Source organism: Pristis pectinata, chromosome 10 (assembly GCF_009764475.1).
Source record: "Pristis pectinata isolate sPriPec2 chromosome 10, sPriPec2.1.pri, whole genome shotgun sequence".
NCBI lineage: Eukaryota > Metazoa > Chordata > Chondrichthyes > Rhinopristiformes > Pristidae > Pristis > Pristis pectinata.
The window spans coordinates 28,929,999-28,946,278 of NC_067414.1; the positions used below are offsets into that span (position 1 = coordinate 28,929,999).

The following is a 16,280-nucleotide window of genomic DNA, read 5'->3' on the forward strand; positions in this document are numbered from 1 at the left end:
TTACAAAATGTTTGAATCCTACAGTGCAAGACTGCAGATAAACTGATGGTGGATTTTATTTTCCAATAGATTCAATATGCTCAACCCTACATAAACTTTAATTAGTTAAACTTTGCTTCTCATGGGTTTCCAAACTCTGTTTATTCATTACCTCAACTCTATCTACACCAGATGAAAGGTCTTGACCTTAAGCACTAATTGTCCATTTCCCTCTGTAGGTGCTGCCTGACCTGCTGAGTTCCTCCAGCATTATGTGTGTTGCTCTATCTACACCAAGTGGTCAAATAAATGTAGGATTCAGGATCCTCTCCAGACTCTTCAATGCAGTACCAAAGGAGTACTGTATTATCTGAAGCATGGACTCTGAAATATTGTCATGTCATTTTTTATTTTGAGTTAAGTGTATTTGAAGTTTTAAAAGAATTTTAAGTGGATTCATCAATATCCTAGCATTTATCCTCTAGAATTTATCCCTCAACAAAAATCAGATCACTGGTCTGAAGTTAGCTACTATGTTAACTTCAATGTAATACAGCAGTAACATAATTCAATATAATTCAAAAGTACTTCTAGCTGACCTGCCATGTTTCACTGTCCGTAAACTTGAAGTCATCCAAAACTCTGCTGCCCATATCCTAATCCACACCAAATCCTCTTCCCCAATATCGCTTTCCTCACTGACTCTCAGTTAAGCAAAGCCCTGATTTTAAATTTTCCACCTGAATTTTAAACTCTCCATAGTCTCATTTCCTCCCTTTGCTCTGGAAATTTATTTCGGTCTTACAAACCTTACGAGATATCTCTGCTCCAAATATTCTGACTGCATAATCATTCCCAAGTTTAATTGCTCCACCGTTTACAGCAATAACTTCAATCTGAGGTCTAAAGCTCCCTAAATCTCCTTCTGCCTTTAAAATCACTCATTAAAACCCATCTCTTTGATCAAAATTTGAGTCATCTCCATAATACCTCATGTAATTTGCAACAAATTTCATTTAATATCATTCCCATGGAGCACATTGGATGAGTTGCTTTGTTAAAGGTGGTACATAAAATACAAGTTACAATTGCTCCGACTGAAGATCATTGAGACATTCCAAGGTCATGAACGATGCAATTATAAATTTTCCAGGTTTATGTCAGCTGTCTCCTCCAGTCTGGATTAATTTGCATTCTCACCTCCGCCTCAATTCATTCTGATTCTATTCAATATCTGACCTATCCAACATTTTTGAAAACATCTCAGAATTGCTACAATATTTTGAAGCCCATAGAAATGCAGAGCTAATGGAATTCTGGGGCAACAAATGACCTTCTTAAAACAATATTAAAAGAAAAAAATTTCAACTGCTGTCAGCATTCATTCAATTTCTTCGTTTCAAGTTATGCTTCATATTTTACACTGCCGATACTTAATGTAAAGAATGATGCAATATCCATTCAGTCCCCTCCAGGAAAGCAAGGAGGAAACAGGTATCAAAAGATCATCTGGTGTAAGAAACTGGTGATATGGGTGAGAAGCTTTAACAGGACCTTGAAAATGGTTCAGTGTTGGACCCAGAAGAATTTAACACCCTGACGTAAAATTAGTTAAGATGCAAAAATATTTGCAATTGAACAATGCTTGTACATCAAGTACTTCAACACTGCTGTATGATATGATGGGCATACTATATCATTCTACTGGTTTTATTTAAACTTCTACAGAAACATCAAATATTGTGCTTTTTTTTTAAATTATTCACCTTTCTTGCAGCATGGATGTCAAAGAATGGCTTGTTTCGCACACTAAATGGCTCCCTAGTTTTGTCAATCTGGCCGGTCTTCATTTTCTCATGCCGTGGCTGTATTATCTCCTTCTCAATACAGCTCAATCGAACACTAAAGTCACAGTCACCAACTGGCTTTCCCTAAAAGGAAAGGAAGATAAAATAATTATGTATAGCATATTTAGATTTTATTTAAAAAGCAAGAAAATCTGCAGATACTACAAAAATGTAATAAAAAAATGCTGGGGGTAGTCAGCAGGTCAGGCAGCATCTGTGGAAAGAGAAAGTCAATCTTGCAGGTCGATGCCCTTTTATCAGACTTCTAGTTGTAGATTTTCTTATCAGAACAGAGTAATCAATTCAAGCCTTTGAGCTAGTTGCACAACTCAATCCTATGAGTACAAATCAGTACCTCAAACCCATTTTACCTGCCTTTGATTCCCTCTTCCTGTCACTAGTTTTTCTCTTCCTTTTTTTGGCTCTACTGCATGAAGCTACAAGCAAAGATACTCAACTACAGCAATGCAATCTCAGTAACATAGGATTCTCTAAAATAACATTCTTAAATAAGGTGTGGTCAGACCTGCAGGATCACCTCCAGCTAGAGCTCACAATTCTACTGTTGCACTGTTTTATGGATTGGTCTCCATGCTTCCTTAAATTAAAGAAAGGTTCAAATAGGATAATGGTGACTGAGGCTACTAACAAGGGTTTCAAAATATCATCAGCAAGATTGTCAAAATTTTATCCTTCCATAATCAAGAGAAATAGCTATGGGTAAAGAGCAGGGGAATGCAACTAACATGATTGCTCTACTAGGAACTGGCAAAAACTCAATGGGGCAAATGGTCTCATCTCTGTTGCTATGATTCTGATGTACTAACAGCAAGATTGCTCATGTTATAAGTGTTGCTGATGCCAAAAAACTGTAACCACAGGCAAACTGTCTGGATGCTGTTAGCAACTTGTAATAAGTGATAATTTTGCCTATATAAATAATAGATACCAATAAACAATGAAAAATTTGGAACAAATAATCAATCCAGTATTACCTATTATATGTTGCTTATATATGAGGATTTTAAAAAGCTTGTTAAAAAATATCAGCAGCACTGCACCTAAGGGTGGCTGATATCTTAGGATGAATGAACATTATTTGAGCTAGAACTGTACATAACTCTCCTCGCACAACAGGGTATCATCAGACGTGGACAGGAGCGTTTCAATTATGAGAAAAAAGTCTGGCTACTTTAGAATAAAAGGTAGATGAAGAGAGATTTAATCGGGGTATGCAAAACTACCAGTGACCAAGTAAGAATGAAAAAGAAAGAAATTTTTATCCAAATCAAGATTTGATCTGGAAATGACTGCCTTAAGATAGAAACCTTCATTACATTTAAACATACATAGATTTGAGTGCTGATTGTGATGTGACCTACAAGGCTATATAGACCCAGAGCTGCAAAGTGGACTGATCTCATTTGTGGAATTTATCCTTTTTGTCTGGCATAGACACAATAGGCCAAGTGGCCACTTCCTGTGCCTCAAATTTCCCATTCATTTATTTCTGATGAAATGACATCTGCAGCAGAATCAATCTGTAAACGCCTGCATTCACACAATGGAGCTCAAGATCTGTCTCATTACAGGATACAAATCAGAAGCAGACATTAATCCCCAGAGCCCTGTCACATTTTGAGCTCTCTCCTAACAGAGCTTGAAGATGATGCCAGTTAAGTGTGAAACAAGGGCCATGTCCCAACAAAAATGCAAGCTTCCTTTGTGAAATATAATGCAACAACACAACTTGCATTTTGGGTAAAATAGGTAACTGTTTTAATCTGCAAATGTGAGGCAAGCAGGGCGAAAGTGTAAAGCATGTATTAAATTTCTATATTTGGTAGTCAGCAACTGGTTTCTGGCATGCTCAAAGCAAACAATATTTAAATTGTTAACCTGAATCATTCTGCCACAGTTCTGTCTCAGAAATGGCTTCTAGCCTTAAACACTGGTGGAAGATTTGCTTGGATTCAGCACCAACAGCATCTGCTACAATCAGGAATTTATCTTTACTGCCCAATACTTAGTCTGCAGCATAACCTGGGAAGTGCAATAAGATCACTCACTGTACTGCCAAGCAGTGGTCTGCTTCAAGCTCCAGTCAGTATCCACTGTCAAGAAGATTAATACAGCAAGTAACAAACCATCTTACACCAAGCTGAATATATCTGACAGACCAAAAATTCTCATTTGGTTTGTAACTCTAATCTTAGAAAAGTTTCTCTCCATTGTACCTGTTCCACTTCAAACACACATAACTGCCTTTCCTTCCAACTAGGCAGGAAGGGAAGCTGTGAACTCTAAAGCTCAGAATTCAAAGTCTCACTCCAGATATTTTAAGTACAATATTTTACCTGACAACATTTTCAGAAACCTTTTTTAACCTGCTTTCCCAAGTGCATCCAATAGGTCCAATAGATACTTCTAGATATCATATCCAATATTTATTTTCAATGTCACTAGAAGTATACAATGTATGCCTATAAGACCTTGCTATGCTTCCTACATCATTGATTACACTTCAAAAACTATTTAATTGGTTGTAAAGCACTTTTGGCATCCTGAGAACACGATGAACAGAATAAAAATGCTCTCTTTTTAAAATGAGACTTGACAGCATTCATTAAAGACACAACTTACGGAAGCATTAATTACCTTTAGACTACTTTTGAAATTAAATGTCAAAATACTGAATTTATTTTTTATTTCTTTTGATGTTCATTTAGTCTTCACATTATGCTTGGCATAACTGAAGATTTGAAAACTGTCAGGGAAAAAAAAGAGCAACATTTTGAATCCCTACCTAGGCATAGAAGGCCCTTTTTAAGTAAGCTAGTTCAGTTTTTCTTTAGTTGGTTAGTGAAACAAAGTAGCTAACTTCTGAGTATATTTCTTTAATATTACATAGATGTTGACAGCAATAATTGACTAATTGCACTCTAAAACCAGTAGTACTCAAAAATTTCCAACTTTAAATTTCAGAAAAGTCATCTATTTGAAAGACAAGTTGCAAGAATCTAAAAGGCACTGTAATAATTAAAATGCAACTATTTCACATAACAGTTATAGTTCAAATCCATGCTTCAGAAGAGTGTTGCATTGATACTGATATTGTCACATGGACCAGATTATTGAAGTTTTATGATCAGTTCAGTCACTTTGATTTATTCCAATTCAATATCTAATGTTTTCCCTCAAAGCATTCAGAAATGTGGCATTTCTGCAATAAACAAAATTGTAATTATAATTGGAAATCGCAGAGTAATCATTTTTTTAATTTCTAGTTCTTAATAACCAACAGACCAGCCTTTATGGTGGCAACCAAGGCAAATATCACACTGAGGTACTCCAACAATAGACACCATCACCATCCAACTTTCAAAGCAATCATAACCATATTCAATAGTTTGTCAAATTCTCTATTTGGCCATGAAAGCAAACTACAATAATTAATATTACCTAGAAAAATCAAAGAAATATGGCCTTTATTATCTTTTACAAGATTCAAAAATCACATTCATTATCTGAAGCAAATTTAGATTGTACTACCTAGTTATAATTTGCAACTAAAGTCCACCAAAGCTGTCTCCAGGATTTAAGGATTAATTTCCTAGAAAGCACCAGTTAGTTCATAATCTAACTTCCATTTCTTGCCCTGTGGATTATCCAATCCAAATACTTTGCAATCCCTGCATTCTCCTCAGAAATTTAAGTGGGAAAGTAAGCTGTAGAGTGAGCAAACATGGATATTTTGCACTCTATTCCTTCATTTATTCAATGATATGAATTCAAGTTCTAAATAACTGGAGGCGCCAGTACTGATCCAGGCACCACTCCATTCATAAAATTACCAAAATGGTTAATTCTACATTCTTTTCATCCTGTAACTAATACTCCAAATGAACACAGATGGTTGGAAATAATGTCATCTGGGTAGTCCAATGCAAGTTCTCTTTCGATATTGGATGTGTTCAAATTCAAGAAGAGAGAATGAAAATAAATCCTAAGAGCATTTATATTTATTCTGTATAAAAATCCTGTGTACTTAATTGCCTTTGGAAAATCAACTGGTTCTCCCCTTTCTAACTTGCTGGTTACATTACCAAAATACAAATTATAAATTGTGTTCATTTCCATCTGGAGTACAAGAAAGAACACATTTTCTGAATCTGTCAATGACATTAAATAAGGAAGTGGAGGGGGTGGAGTGAGGAGGAAGGGAGCGATGGTGGCTTGCAGGCAAACAGGCAATACCGAGAATGACTTCTACAAATTACAAGAGAACACTAATATACTTGTAATATGGGCAGATGATGTTCAATGCTGGCAAGTGCGAGATGGTGCATTTTTGTTTGAAGAATCAGCAAGTCACTTATTACTGGGAAGGTGCAAGCCTTATGCTGCGTACAGGAAAAAGAGATCGCTGTACCAACACAACAATTAAAGTTGCATCACAGGCTAGCAACACCAAAAAGGAAGCAAACCAAGCACCAGGGTTCTTTTCTCTAAGGAGAGAATTGAAGTGTCATCAGGTGATGCAAAACCTTTATCAAACTTTGGTTAGTCCACATTTGGCATTTTATAAAGATAGAGTGCAGAGATGATTTACAAGAATGATACCAGAAATGCAACGGCATACATAACAGAAAAGGATGAATAGGCTGGGTCTATATTCTATTGGGAAAAGAATGAGGCGTAATCTAATATAGGTATTTATTACAATGAAAGGCTTTGACACCATAGAGACAAAAAATTTTGTGGGGAAAGGCATTACTGGAGGCTATCAAGAAATCCAATAAGGAATTAAGAAATTTCTTCACCCAAAGAATAGTGATTTAATGTGGAACTCACTGTTACATGAAATGGTTGAAACAAATACATCTATTTGAGAGTGAACAAGCTTACAAGAAAGGAGGGAATTCGAGGGTTACACTGAAAAATTTAGATGAGGAAAAATAGAATGATAGTGTACTACAAAACCATTTTTTTAAAAAATGCGTTGCCCAGCAAACATTTCTTTCAAAATAAGATCAAACTGCAGTATAAGCACCAGCACTGAGTGGTTCGGACTAGTTTCTGAGCCATATATCCAATCAACATGCACTTAAATTTATTAAATATGCTTCTCCTTCAGAAAGCCATAATGTCTTAATTTAAACATATTATGACTTTTAAGTGCCCCATTACCACTTCATCAATAATGGATTCAAGCATTTTCCTAACAATTGACTCGTCTGTGGTTCCTCTTTTTTTCAAATCTCCCTTTTCTCTTGGATAAAGTAAGTAAAATCATATTTTGATCATTCTTCCCTACAGAAGCCCTTGCTAAGAGATTGCTAATTACAGCCTTCTCACAAGACAGATCTAAAATACACTTTTCATTTATTAGCTCCTCAATGCATGTTTGAGGAAATTGATGGGTGAAACAACACTTTTTCTTAAGCCACTGGCAGTTCACAAGCTGCTGCATACAGGTCCTCCCAGGTTACGGCAGGGTTCTGCTCCTGTGAACTGTTTGTAACCCAGACAGTCTGCAAGTCAGAAATGTGGCTGCAAACAGAGTTGCCAGGCAGCAGAAGATGCCTGCAGCCCCACAGTAGCCAGCAAATCCATCCGGCCAGTTTCCCCAAACACTTGGTTTTGTGCATATCGGCTGTGCACAATTTGGGTGTTCGTAACCTGGGAAGACCTGTACCTTGATGTGGCATCTTGATAGATCTTTCAATATTAGGCAGCAATGTTCAAACAGCCAGCCACAAGAATCCACGTTGATTTTTAATACTGAAACATCAGCTGTAGGAAAAATTAACAGCTATAATATAGTAACTAGTACATTTGTTATTTGATATACAGATGTTACTTTCATATACAAAATACACATTGAAAAGCACAATGTAACCTAAACTTAAAACTGATGGTAAGCAAAATTAAGTTAAACCCAGCTATGGTTATGACACTCACTGAAATTTTGTACTCAATGTTATATTAAATGGAACCCAGGTAACAGCAACATTACTGATGATGGTTCATTGGCCAGTTTCTTCTTCACAAGTCAGAGACTTTTTCCCCAGTGCGACAATGGCTAACACGAGGGAACATAATTTTAAGGTGATTGGAGGCAGGTCTAAGGGGGACGTCAGGGGTAAGTTTTTTTTTCACATGGAGAGTGGTGGGTGCGTGGAATGCACTGCCTGCAGAGATTGTGGGGGCAGATACATTAGGGACATTGAAGAGACTCTTAGATAGACGCACGAATGATAGAGAAATAGGGGGCTATGTGGGAGGGAACGGTTAGCTAGATCTTAGAGCAGGATAAAATGTTGGCACAACATTGTGGGCCGAAGGGCCTGTACTGTGCTATAGTGTTCCATGTTCTATTAAGCCAAATATCAAATGATGCCCAAGGACCTCCAATATAGTTCTGAATTACTGGCACCATTCTTGATCTCAGGATGCCCAAAATACTTCACACAAATACTCTTGAAGATAAACAGGTTAATTTTTTGCACAGCCAGGTACCACAAACAACACTGAAATAGATGACTAAATAATCTGTTTAATGAACCGGTGTTTCATTAAAATAATGCCATGGCATATTTTACACTCAAAGAGGTAGATGTGGCCTGAATTTAAAAGATGCTAGAACAATTCTACGAATCTATTTCTCACCGGAAGGATAGCACTACTGATTTAGAGGTACCACGAGTTTCAAGGTAGCTCTGAATAAGGATAAGTCTGCACCTTGCGGGAAAGTACTAAATTGCAAGAGGGCTAATTACAAGATATTAGACAGGAACTAGTAGGAGTTAATTGGGAGCAGATGTTATCAGGCAAGTCAACATCTGACTTGTGAGAGTCGTTTAAAGACCAGCTGATCAGAGCTCAGGAACAGCATGTTCTAGTGAGGAAGGACAAGGATGGCAAGGTAAGGGAACCTTGGATGTCGAGACAGATTATGAATTTAGTCAAAAAGAGAAAGGAAGCATATGTAAGGTTTAGAAAGCTACAACCAGATAGGGCCCTTGAGGAACGCAAAAATGGCAGGAAAGAGCTCGAGCAGGGGGATTAAGATGGCCAGAACGGGACATGAAATGTCCTTGGTAAACAGGATTAAAGAGAATCCCAAGGCGCTTTATACTTACATTAAAAACAAGAGGTTAACTAGGGAGAGGGTAAGACCACTCAAAGTTAGAGGAGGGAATTTATGCTTGGAGTCAGAGGATATGGGCGAAGTACTAAACAAGTACCTTACATTGGTATTCATCAAGAGGGACATGGAGGATAGTGAGAGCAGTGTGGGGCATGTTCATGTGCTTGGGCATTTTGAAATGAAGGTGGTGGTGGTGCTGGGTCTTTTGAAGAGCATTAAGATGGATAAGTCCCCAGGGCCTGAGGGGAGCTATCCCAGGTTATTGAAAGAGGCATGAGAGGAGATTCCTGGGACCTTGACAAAGATCTCTGTATCCTCACTTGCAACAGGCAAGGTCCCAGAGGACTAGTTGTTCCTTTGTTCAAGAAGGGAAATAATCCAGGAAATTATAGGCCAGTGAGCCTCACATCAGTGGTAGGGAAGCTATTGAAGAGTATTCTTACAGGTAGGATTTATGTGCATTTGGCCTGATTAGTCAGCATGGCTTGTTCAGGCAGGTCATGTCTTATAAACTCAATTGAGTTTTTTTGAGGAGGTGACAAAGGTGGCTGATGAGGGTAGGGCAGTGGATGTTGTCTACATGGATTTTAGTAAGCATTTGACAAGGTCCCTCATGATAGGCCAATCCAAAAGATTAAAATGCGTGGGATCCACAGTGACTCGGTAGTTTGGATTCAGAATTGCCTTGCCCATAGAAGATAGAGGGTAGTAGTGGAAAGGTGTTATTCTGGCTGGAGGTCTGTGACCAGAGGTGTTCCTCAGGGATCAGTGCTGACTTGGATGAAGATATAGATAGGTGGGTTAGTAAATTTGCAGTGACAAAGATTGGTGGAGTTGTGAACACTGTAGAGGGCTATCAAGGATACAGAGAAGTTACAAATATGGGTGGAGAAATGGCAGATGGAGTTTAATCCAGGCAAGTGTGAGGTGTTGCACTTTGAGAGATCAAATGCAAGGGGAAAGTATACAGTTAACAGCAGGACCCTTAACAATATTGAAGTGCAGACGGATCTTGGGGTCCAAGTCCATAGCTCCCTGAAAGTGGCCAGGCAAGCAGTTAGGATGGTAAAGAAGGCGCACAGCATTCTTGCCTTCACTGGTTGAGGCATTGAGTATAAAGGTAAGAAAGTCATGTTGCAGCTATATAAAACTTTGGTTAGGCTGCACTTGGAGTATTGTGTGCAAATCTGGTCGTCCCAGTACAGGAGGGATGTGGAGGCTTTGGAAAGGGTGCAGAAGAGGTTTACCAGGATGCTGCCGGATTAAATGGTATGAGCTATAAGGAGAGGTTAGACAAACTTGGGTTGTTTTCTCTGGCTGGTCAGAGGCTGAGGGGAAACCTGATAGAAGTTTATAAAATTATGAGAGCCGTAGATAGGGTTGATAGTCAGAACCTTTTCCCCAGGGTAGAAATTTCAAATACCAGAGGACGTGCATACAAGGTGAGATGGCTGTGGCATGGATGACTTTCTCCATCGTCAGTTGTTGTCAGGTTTCCACTCCAGGAAATCTCTGGCCTCTGGCAACAATAATGCCATGAGGCCGGCTTACCACTGAAATCACATTGAAATATTTTCACATATAGTAAAAAAAAAGGAAATTTCTTTAAAAAAAACTTTTTAAACATTTTATTGACTGCAAAATAACGATTAGAAAGAACATGTATGAAGTTAAGGTAAAGCTGAAATATTATACACATAATTACTGTAAACAGAATGGAATTACATAATTCACATTAATTTTAATATTCATAACACTGAAGGATAAAAAAATCTCACTACTGTTTTGCAATGCTGAAAATTACTTTGCTGCATTTTTTTTAATATTGCAAGTAAATTTCAATTCTGATAATTTATTACATAATATGATGTTGACTTTAGGAAACTAAACTCCCAGAAACACAAAATATCAAATACTTTCTTAACTACATTTTTCAACCCATGTTAGGAAATATTTTCATATATCATGCACAATTATACATTTATTAAAAATATACACTCTCTTTTCAGTTTTGTAACTTTCTACAGTTTGTTGTGGCTGGCTCCCAGGCCTTTGACAAAGAAAATGAATAAACTGACAGTGAATGTAATGTAATGTAAAAGAACTAAATTGTTTATTTGCTCCTCCTGCACTTCACAACCAGTTTAATCAAACCATCCCATTAAGAAGTCATGGAATTACTTAACAAGTCTCCAGTGATCAGATTGAAGAGCAGATGGATAAACATTCAGCAAAACCTTAACAGTTTCTTCTCAATAGAAAAGCATTTAAAGTGAAGGTCTAAAATATATTTAACCTACGTTGCTTCATATTTCCATGACAAGTACCTTTAGAAATTACTTTGACTTCTTTTCAGCTGCAAAGTAGTACACGGAAATAGCTGACACAAAATTACAACACTGACTGGATAAGACAAAAACTAAATTACATTTATTCAGAGGCTTTCATTATTTCAGAACATCTCTAAGTACTTTACAGTTACTGAATAACATCTGAAATGTAGCTACTGATATAATGCATCAAGCCATTTTATGCAGAGCAAGGCTGTTCAAACAACAAAGATAATTACCAGATTATCTTTAAGTGGCATTGGTTAAGGGTTAAATATTTGCATACCTGCTCTGTCAAATAATGTCATGGATCTTTTATGCCTGCACTATGTGTGAGGTTTTGGGCTCTGGGCATTGCCAGCATTTAATGCTTTCCACATGGTTGGTGAGCTGATTTTTTGAACTGCTGAAGGCATTCGTGGATGAAGGAATGATGTATTTCCAAGTCAAGTCATTCTGCATGAAGTAGATGATCTTCTATTACCACATTCCTTTTCCTTTATTCACCTATTGATTTGAATCTTGAAAGCTACCAAAATATCATCTCAACCACCAAAAATGAAAGTGAATTTCACAGTCATACATCTGTGAAGACATCTCTCTTGCTGTCAGTTCTAGATCTTTTTTCTCATTTTATCTCATTCCAATGGCCTTCAATCACTGCTTACTTTTGTTTTGCCCCACAATTTACATACTTCTACAACATCACCCTGTAAACTGCATTTTGTAAAAGACCAAATACTCTACTTTTCAAGCTGCCTTAAGCAAATCAGCAATTTTTTTTTAATTTGGGCTGTGTAGATAGCTGTAAATAAGAGTTGATAGTCACTTTAACATAGTTAGCTTCTTAACTATATCAATATAATAAACCTGAAGCAGCATAATTAGTTTGCACTGTTCAACTGCAAAGTTATAAACTTGTTTTTTTCTTCTAAAACTCCCTCTAAATTAACAAAATACGTAGTATTTTAGAATATCATAGTTTAATTTGTTTCACCATCAGCTACTCATTCCTTCTCATCTTGACACAGCTTCTGAAGTAAAAATTTAATAACTTCAAGTGCTGTTGAAACCTACCAAAATTCATCATCTACTATGTACACAGACAAACTGAAGCACTGTTACATACAAACATTACAATATAAATAAAATACTGGTAAGCAAGTACAATTTCATTTTCCCTTGAGAAATACATAATTGGAAAATTCTGATTGGAATTCAAACAAAAACTGATGCAAGTTATAAATAGTGACATTCAAAATGAGCATCTCTGATAAACACATAAAATCTCCATTTAACCCAAACCAAAGCCTTTATTAATTTTGTGATTTGCTCTCCAGTTTTTGAAATATTCAAAGTCAAACAAAACATTTAATAAAAGAAAGAAGTACTTTCCCCCCCCCAAATGGGTTGTTCATTCTGAGAAACTGTGTAAAATGCACTGCAAATCTGAACTCAGCAGAACTAAAATCTTTTGAGATAAGTGTTCAGAAGTTCCCAGAGACAGAATTTGAAATTTACAGAAGTGAAAGGGCTTACATTATTTTGGACATAAGAATTACTCTAAAAGAATTTCAATGTTTTTTAATATAAAATGTTAATGCATGTTCACCTTATTGCGTTCAGATAGCATGCTTTTATTAGTTACTGCTCTCTGGCAATTTTAATATAGAACACCACAGCATGAGAACAGGCCCTTCAGCCCATAATGTCTGTGCTGACCATGAAGCCAATTTAAACAGCACATCTGTCTGCATATGGTCCATATTTCTCCATTCCCAGCTAGTCTAAATGCCTCTTAAGATGAAATATCTGCTTCCACCACCTTTCTGGCAGTGTGTTCCAGGCACATACCACTCCGTGTAAAAAAAAAACTTGCCTCATAAATCTTCTTTCAACTTTCTTCCTCTGACCTTAAAGCTGTGCCCTCTTGTATTTGATGTTTCCATCCTGGGAAAAAGTCTCTGAATATCTGCCCTGTTTATGCTAATCATAATTTTATATACTTCTATTAGGTCAGCCCTCAGCCTTGACACTCCAGAGAAAACAAACCAAGTTTGTCCAAACTCTCCTTACAGCCAATACTTTCTATTCCAGGCAACACCCTAGTGGATTACTTCTGCAACCTCTCCAAAACCTTCACATCCTTCCTATAATACAGCCACCAAAACTGCAGGTAATACTCTAAATGCAGCCAAACCAAAGTTTTATACAGCTGCAACATGACTTCCCAAGTTTTATATTTGATGCCCCGACCAATGAAGGCAAGTACAGTGTACATCGTCTTTATCACCCCATTTACTTATGTTGACACTTTCAGGGAACTATGGACTTGCATCCCAAGGTGTCTCTGTACATCAATACTCCTAAAGTCCTGCCATTTACTGTATACTTTCCTCTTAAATTTGACCTCCCAAAGTGCAACACCTCACACTTTTGTTGCTATTCTTACATTTGATAGCTACGTCCACCACCTCTTTGGTTCACCTGTGGTTTCATTTTGAATCAGTGCAAAAATGCAATAGGGATCATGCAACCAAAAAGTGACACTACCACAGTGCACTATGCCCAAGGCTACATGTGCACATTAATTGTGGGTGCATTGCTCATGAGCTTTATCCCCCGGTGTTAACATCTTTTAAAGGTCTGTCTGCATTCTTTTTAATATTTTACTGTTAAGAACACAAGAACAGAAGAAACAAAATAACAGGGCAAAAGTCCTCTTGGGTTCGCTCCAACAATCAAACAGATTACAAATGATCCTCTACCTCAAGACCACTTATCTATCTAACCCCCATTTCCCTTGATTTCTGCAGCATCCAAAAAGTCATCAATCATTATCTACAGAAAGGCATCCCATCTTCTGGGATACAGAATTCTAAAGAATTTTCCCCTCATTTGTGCTAAATGGCCAATCCTGTATCTTGAGACCAAGCTCCCTGGTTCTAGATTAATTCTCAACACTTACCTTGTTAATCCCTCTTGGAATCTCATTTGTTTCAAATGAGATTGTCTCTCATTCTTGCAAAGTCTAGAAGGTACAAGTTGACCCTATTCATTTTTTTGTGAGATCACTCCGCATATCACCCCCACCTCTAACTTATCACAGAAATCAATGAACTGATCTACCTTGCACTACCCCCAAAAGAAAGATAATCTTAATTTAGGGATACAGACCAAAACAGCATATGGCACTGTAGGTGTGAGCTCACAAAAGCCCTGTACAACTTCAGCAAACCTCTTTCATCCTGGTATTCCAAATGCCTAGTAATGAAGGCCAACATGCCATTTACCGTCCAAACATTTTGCTCAATCTTTGGGCACACTTTCTTATTTGGCGTGTGCCCTTTTTTCTTAATGCTTCTTCTGTGCTATGGCATGTTTTTCTACATTAAAGGAACTTTAATAATGCAAGTTGCTGCAGCCCTGTATGAGTTATGGAAAGGTTTATTATTTAATGGCATAAGATTATATTTTGTGTCTGTGGTAGATAAATGACAGTGGAGAAAATAGAACAGATGTAATCACCAAAGAACAGATTATTTCTGAAGCTATTAAAAATGTATATACATTTTGCAGATTTTTTTTTTAAAAACAATCTCACTTTGCTGCACACAGATGGTAAACTGCAGTATTTTTGCATTAGAAGCTGAACAGTATGGATTTTTTCACCTGTCTGGTTGCTCTCTGGCAATTTACCTTCAACTGTGTATGTATATAATCATTTAGTTTCACACCACACAGTCTTGAATTATTACTGGAAAAAAATACATTTTTTTTAAATTCTTAACCAACCACATCTCTCAAAGAATTCTTCATTCTTATACAACAGAGATAGCTTTCACAAAAGTAGATACACAGAATAAAACACAAAGGATTACTACGCAATATTTTCATCGATCTTACTGCCCACATTATTTCCCAAACCGATCATAATGTCTTTATAACATTTTTGTTTCAAGTTGCAGCAAATTTAGTTTCAAGAAATGTGAAAGACATGACAACTTTCTATTCATCTTTGGTCTTTCTCTTCAGGGAAACTCTTTCTGTACCCAATATTAAATAATGAAAGCCTGTGCTTACACATGAGGATGACCATATGTACAACAAAAAGACAATGGAGAAAAAGCAGTACAAAACAAAGCCAAAGAAACGAGAGGTAAATCTGGCAACCAAGTAACAATAACTTTTTTTTTTGAATACTATTAAATGCTTCTTTTTAAGAGGGGGGAGAAAGCACTCGTCTTAGCAACAGCACAGCCACAGCAAGATCAAATGTCCATTTCTTAATAGAGAAATGAAGGAAGTCATAAAAGAGTAACTACATTGAAGAGAAGTTTTGCTAGACACAGCAGATCTGTAAAAGTGCAACATCTTCAAACGTGAATTCTATCATTTTAATCTTTAACAAAACTTTAGAAATTATTTTTGCACATGAACTATGAGTAATTTCTAGCTAAGTTTCTGAATATGGGTATTTTTTATTATTAGAATAGAAATATTCAGCACATCAGGCAGTGCAAGAGAAGAAAGGTCGCTGACCCAAAACATTAACCCTATTTTTCTCTCTTCACAGATGCTGCCGGAGTATTTTCAGAATTTTGTGTTTTTATTTCAGCTTTCTAGCATCTAGCATCCACAACATTTTGCTTTTGTCTGACTTTTTAAAGCACAATTTCAAAACAAATATTGCAATCTAAGCATTCCACTTAGCTGAATAATCCTTCAATACTAAGGAATAATAAACAGTTACTTTAACTTTGGTATATTAATTCATAGGTTGTTCATGTGAAATTAGTAGACATGCTAAGTAACACAAGTGCTATATTTGGAACTAAATTTGAAGATTGTCAATTTGTATGTGACGTGATACATCAATATAAATGCTCCACTTAAGTGCAATCATTGTTGAAAAGCACTCAGGAGTTTGTTGAACCTCTAAATAAAATACAAAATTTTAGTTTGTTGCCT

General features: G+C 36.8%; 1 protein-coding gene across 1 annotated transcript in view; it reads right to left on the minus strand.

Annotated features, from left to right (window-relative positions):
- rngtt (RNA guanylyltransferase and 5'-phosphatase) overlaps window positions 1-16,280 on the minus strand; it is a 240,263-nt gene that overhangs the window by 139,962 nt on the left and 84,021 nt on the right. Inside the window, exon 11 of the mRNA XM_052025136.1 lies at window positions 1,746-1,910. Within this exon, the coding sequence (XP_051881096.1) occupies window positions 1,746-1,910 (165 nt within the window). The remainder of the gene's footprint in view (window positions 1-1,745; window positions 1,911-16,280) is intronic.